Source organism: Chinchilla lanigera, unplaced genomic scaffold (assembly GCF_000276665.1).
Source record: "Chinchilla lanigera isolate Chin_1 unplaced genomic scaffold, ChiLan1.0 scaffold00182, whole genome shotgun sequence".
Lineage (NCBI taxonomy): Eukaryota > Metazoa > Chordata > Mammalia > Rodentia > Chinchillidae > Chinchilla > Chinchilla lanigera.
The window spans coordinates 643,575-649,817 of record NW_004955583.1 but is presented as its reverse complement, the minus strand read 5'-3'; the positions used below and the strand labels follow the sequence as shown (position 1 = coordinate 649,817).

Below are 6,243 nucleotides of genomic sequence, written 5' to 3'. Positions count from 1 at the left end.
GCAGCGGCCCCTCCGCCCACCGCGCAGGGTTACCAGCGGGCGCGGGCTCGGCGGCGGCGCGGGAGAGTCGCGAGGCCCTCAGAGAGGGGGCGGGGGGCCCTGTGGGGAAGGAAGCGTGAGCCCCTCAGTGGGGGCCGCGGGCCACAGCCGGCGTCCTTCCCGCACCCAGCCGCGGGGCCAGCTCGGGGCCACTTACGGTGCTGATGCGCGAAGAAGCCTTCGAAGATCACGAAGTTGTTCACCTAGGAGAAGCAGCACAGGAGACCTGAGTACTCACCCTCCCGGTGCAGAACGGAGGGATAAGCCCGGTGATCGGCCACTCAAACGGACCCACAAGCGGCCCCTGACAGTGAGGCACAACCGCCGAGGTCCTCCAGAAGCCAATCTTGCAAAAGGACAAAACTGGAGAACTTACAGCCTCTGATTTCAACACTTACCTCCTGGAGGCCGGGGGTAGAGCTCAGTGGCACAAGCACCTGCCTGGCAAGTTGCAAGGTCCTGAGTTCGATTCCCGGTACCAAAACTCACCTCATGGAAACTGTGCTAGGAGAGTCTGCGTGCTAGGAACACAGCTTGGCAGTGTGAGGGTGGCGCAGTCAGCAGAGAATCAGAGGCGCAGAAGTAAACTCACATCTGCAGCTGACCCTCCATGGAAGTCCCGACAGGCTGGACAGGAGGAGCATGGCCCTGCCCGAGCCATGCTGCCAAACAGCAGCCACTTGCAAGGCTGAGGGGCTATATAGCTCAGTGGTGGCGCGTCTGACCGCACCGCAAGACTGAGTGTGGACCTTTACCACACACCACAGACAAACACTCCCAATGATCAAGACCTCAATGTAAAGTCTAAAACTATGAAACTCTTAGAAGGAAAGGGGAAAGCCTCTGACCTCATATAGACAATGGTTTCCTTTTCTGTCTTTTCTGAGACAGGGTCTCACTATGTAGCCCAGGTGGCCTTCAACTCATTATCCTGCCTCAGCCTCCCGAGTGCTAGGATTACAAGTGTGTACCATCACACCCGGCTTGTTTCTTTTTTTTCCAGTACTGGGGATGAAACAGGGCCTTGCACAAAAAATGCTAGGTGCACACACTACCCTTGAGCTACATCTTCAGTCCTAAGCAACAGTTTCTTAAATATGACACCAAAGTCTAATAGAAAAATAGATAAACTGAACTTCATCAAAATTAAAACAAGGCAGCCAGGCGTGGTGGCACACATCTGTAATCCCAGCACTTGGGAGGCCTGAGGCAGGAGGATCGTTGGGAGTTCAAGACCAGCTTGGGCTACAAAGTGAGCTCCAGGCCAGCCTGAACTGCACAGTGAGACCCTGTCTCAAAAAGACAAAAAAATACAAAAAAATTGAAAGAAGGAGAACCTTTATGCTTCAAACACACTATTAAGGAAAAGTGACCCAGCTATTAGGGAGGCTCAGGGGAAAGGACCGAAAGTTCAAGGCCAGCCTAGGCAGTTTAGCAAGATCCTGTCTCAAGATTAGAAGAAGGCCTGGGGGATGCTGTGGCAGGAAGACCCTGAGTTCTAGCCCAGCCTAGTGAACTTAGACCCTACTCCAACATGAAATATAAAAAGGGACTGGAGATGTAACAGTGCAAAGGCTTTCGGTTCAACTGCTGGTACCAAAAAAGCAAAACAAAACTCCCATAGAATAAAAGAGTCATAAGTTGTACACTAATAAGGGTGTTATATCTAGACTATCTATTATATATAATTTACTCATTTTTGTGGCGTTTTTTGGTACCAGAAATTGAACTCAGGACCTTGCACTTGCCAGGCAGTTGTTTTTTTGGTCTTTTTGAGAAAGGGTCTCACTATGCAGTTCTGGCTGGCCTTGAGCTCACTTTGTAGCCCAAGCTGGTCTCGAACTCCCAAGGATCCTCCTTCCTCAGCCTCCCGAGTGCTGGGATTACAGGCGTGTGCCACCATGCCTGGTTTAACTCGTACATTTTAAATACAAACATATAACACAATTTAAAAAATAGGCAAAGAAAAAAGTATTTCTACAAACAAGACCCAAACAGGATATATAAATGGCCAGTAAGCAGATACAAAGTTGCTAAAAATGTTTAGTATCATTAGTCATTAAGAAATGTGAATGAAAACTACAAAAGCTTCCACCTCACAACCATAAAGATGGCTACTATTTAGAAAGGGAGAGGTCAGCCAGGGCTAGCGCACTGCCAGGAAGGTGGAGAAACTGGAACCCTCCAGACCGCTTGCCGCAATGGAAAGCAGAACAGCTCCCACATGTGGACAAGCAGTTCACCAGTTCCATAAAAAGCCAAACTGTCACTACAGCACCCAGCTATCCCACTCTTAGACGTATCTTAAAGAAGACTAAACAAAACGTCTAAACAAAATCCTACACGTGAATGATAAGAGCAGAATTATTTATTATAATAGCCAACAAGTGGAAACAAAACATGGTATGTCCACGTAACAGAGTAGTATTCAGCCATAGAAAGGAATGAAGTGCTGCTATCTGCTACAGCATGTATAAACCCCCAAAACACTACACTAAGTGCAGGAAACCAGAGAACGAAAGGCCCTGTACAGTAAGACTCTACATACAGGAAACGTTCAAGATAAGGAAATCCAAATCCCAGATGAGTGGTTTCCAGAAGCTGGGCGAGAGGAAATGGGGCAACTGCTTCCTTTGTGTTTTTGAGCCAGTGTTGCTATGCAGTTCAGGCTGGCCTCAAACTCACGGCAATCCTCCAGTCTCAGCCTCCCAAGTACTGCGATGACAGGCGTGTGCCACTATGCCTGGCCTCACATCATCAAATTTTCTCTGTATAGACTCATTTTTGTCTTATATTTTTTAGTTTAGTTTTTGTTTTTTTGTTTTCTGAAACAGGGTTCCACTATGTAGTGCAGGTTGACTTCGAACTTGCAGTGATCTTCCTGCTTCAGCCTCCCCTCCTGCCTCCTTCCCAATGCTGGGATTGGTTTTTTTTGAGACAGGGTCTTACTATGTAGTTCAGGCTGGCCTCGAACTCAGTAGTATTCCTCCTGTCTCAGCCTCCCAACTGCTAGGATCACAGGCATGTACCACTATGCCCAGCTAATCCTTTCTTGATCCACTTCCTCCTTTAACTATCTAGCTATCTACTGATCTGTTCCCCTTGAAGTGACATTTATTTGCTTTGCTGAACACTGAACCAGAGTTTTGTATACAGACAAGCTCTCTACCACTGAGTTACGCTTCCTACCCTTAAAATAGCATTTTAAAAAGTGGCCGGCACCTGCCTATAATCCCAGCCCTGAGGAGGCTGAGACAGGTGCATTGCCGGGAGTTCGAGGCCAGCCTGAACTACACAGTGAGACTCTGTCTCAAAGAGAAAAAAAAAGCGGCCAATTCTTGCTGCTTCCCGTTCCTAGCTTCTCAATCTCCTACTGTCCCCTCCAGGCTCCCATCTACCCCTGCACTGAAACAGCTCAGATTCAGCAACGGCCCCAGACAGCCAAACCCAGCAGACACCTTGCCCACCTCTTATCTGGCCCAGAAGCCACTCCTTCCTGTCTTCGAGGTCTTCATCCCAGGACAGTGCCTCCTTGCTGTTTTCCCCAACCCCGCCTTCTGGTCATTCCTGCCCTGTTTTTCTTAAAAAGTCCACGAAGCTCAAGTCCTTAGACCTCGTCTCAATCGCTACTCCCCCTTTGGTTACCTCATCCTGTCTTGTTGCTTCAATAACCTACCTACGCTCAAATCTCTCTGCCCAAATCCTTTCCTTCGGGCATCTTCAGCGAGGAGCCCAACTGTCTACCTGCGTCTCCCCTGCGTGTTCGTCACCCAGGAGCCAAGATGATCTCGTTACAAACGACACCATCACGTGCTCTTGTTTTCCACTCAGTCAACTCCGCAGTCTTTGCAGGAACCTGTCAGGCCCGGGATCTGTTCCTCCTCGACTCCCTCTAAGCTCCCAGCTCAGCACTCACCCTTCCCTCAGGCTGCTCGTCCGCTGGGCACCCCCGCCTCGAGGGCTTTGCAGTGGCCGCTTCCTGCCTGGGATGCTCTCCTTCTCTTGGAGTACTGGCCAAGCACCCTCCCACAGAGCTACACCTCCAGCCCAGACACTCACTTTCCATAAACTGCTGCTCAACAACACATTTCAGTGCGGTCTTCTCCGACTGGCCAGGTGAACCTGCAGTCCCACCCTCCCACCTCCCCGCCTTGGCACGCCCAAGCCTCCTCCCTTGCTTTCATTTTCCAGAGCGCCTATCATGAACCAAGCATATAGTCCGTTTATGTCCCTCCTCCCCCAGCTAGAACACAAGGTCCACAAGGGGCCATTTCTGTCTCTTTCACTGAGTAAAGCATTCCTAGCATCCACAACAACATCAGGTGCTCAATAAATATTTGTTGAGTGACTGTACAGCATTAGTAACACATTACTGTACTTATAAACAAGATCACCTTCCCCATGTTACAACATAGCTCTTCGAGGACAGGCAATATATATTATTGTGAAGCTTCAATAAATGTTGGCTGACTGGGTAACGGGCTGTGTTAAACCAAGGAGATGTGCTAGGGGGTGAAGATCAGGTGCAGACACAAGCCATAAAGGTGAAATGGCTGCACGCGAGCAATGGAGAAAAAGAAAGGGCTTAGCTATGTGAAACACAGCCCACACCACAGGGAGTAAGGCGCTCTTCAGAGGTGCCCTGTTTCCCCAGTGGGGATATTCAGTGCAGCCCAGCCCGAGCTTCTAACCTGTGGGACTGTGGTCTCCAGGCTGTAGTGCTTATTCAGGAACTTCAGCAGCTTCTGTGAGGGTCGGTCAATGGCCAGCTGATGTGGTTCAACCCGTTCCTTCTGCAGGGAACAGGAGACTTGGGGTAGGAGGAAGTCTGGGGAAAGCATGCCAACAGGAATCCCGAGCCTGGGAAGGAGACAGGAGGCGGCCATGGGAGCACTTCGGGGGGCTGGGGCGGCAGGGCCTGTGGAAGGGCTTAGGGCAAAGGCTCTTTATTTTGGAGACTCAGTGGGGCTGCGGGTACCTGCAGCATGTACTGGAAGAGCTCTCGCCCGTGGCCATGACGCTGCAGGGACTCGTGTATGTAAAAGTCCAGGATGCAGAGCGGTTCCACCTCATTGTGAGCCTCGCGGTCATCCTGAGGGATAGAGGACAAATCTCTTTAGAGATCCAGGCGTCCTTGTCACCTCTCAACCTCCAGCACTCTTCTCTGGAACCAAGGCATTCAGGTCCCCAGCTTCCAGCAACACTCACCAGCACAAAGAGCTTCTTGTATCCAACTTTGAGGAAACCAACAATGGCTCCCTTCCCAGCCCTGCAGGAGGAGGACAACAATGAACAAGCCAGTGGCAGCCGTCTGGAGGAGGTAGAGTCAAAGGAGGGGAAGGGCGGAGGGAGCAAGAGGTAGGAATGGGCGCAGGTGCAGGGCACTCACGGCCGGGCAGAAGTGTCTTTGAGCACGTAGATGACGTGGCGGTTGCTCTGCATCCTTGACGCACTGGTGATTGGGGCAGGAAGATGCTGGGCCTGTGGACAAGATGAAAAGGCAGACTCCACAGATCCCCTGCGAAGCACCCAGGCCTCCCCCGGTCCGAGGCCCGCTACCTTGGCAGAAGCCTTGCCCAGCTCATCGACAATGGTCATGATTTGCTGCTGCAGGTCAACGCTGTGGGAAGACGAGACCGTCAGACACTCGCTCAGGTGGAGGCTGCCGGGAACCTGGGCATCCTCCGGCCAGGTTCAAGCTTCCCGCGTCCCTGCCTTTGCCTGGGACTTCCCACCAGATCCCCGCACCGCCCCTTGGGAACCCAGAGTTTGGTCGCACCTCCCGGGGGGGACCCTCCTCCCTCCCTTGAGGTCACTACGGGGAGCAGGGGGGGCGAGCCAACCACGGCCTGTGGTCGGGACCACATCGGGCCACGGGCTGGAAGCCACGTTTCCAAGCACTGCTCAGTGCCGCCGGGCGGAGGGTCACAGGGCTGGGCCGGGACGGCGAAAGGGGCGGCCGTCGGCCCGAGAGAAGGGGGCGTGGCGCCTGGCCCGCTTTGGCGAGGCACGCGGGAAGAAGGGCCACGGGGCGGGATCGAGATGTCACCGGGCCGGCGTTGTGGTTCCGGGTCGGCGGGCCGGGGGCCGCAGGTGCTGGTCCAGCACGGTGATCCGCTCCGGGAGCAGCGCGTCCACATCGAAAGGGAACTCCATGGCCCATTGTGCGCGGCCGGACCCGCCCGCGCGACGTCACTTCCGCCC

General features: G+C 52.8%; 1 protein-coding gene across 1 annotated transcript in view; it reads right to left on the bottom strand.

The window, feature by feature from the left end:
* Nucleotides 1–6,243, bottom strand: part of Atat1 (alpha tubulin acetyltransferase 1) — a gene marked incomplete in the record, with an annotated part of 8,819 nt that extends 2,576 nt beyond the window's left edge. The window contains 8 exon segments of the mRNA XM_013509800.1: nucleotides 34–99; nucleotides 197–242; nucleotides 4,731–4,832; nucleotides 5,018–5,131; nucleotides 5,248–5,308; nucleotides 5,429–5,520; nucleotides 5,599–5,659; nucleotides 6,089–6,243. Of these exon segments, the coding sequence (XP_013365254.1) occupies nucleotides 34–99; nucleotides 197–242; nucleotides 4,731–4,832; nucleotides 5,018–5,131; nucleotides 5,248–5,308; nucleotides 5,429–5,520; nucleotides 5,599–5,659; nucleotides 6,089–6,195 (649 nt within the window).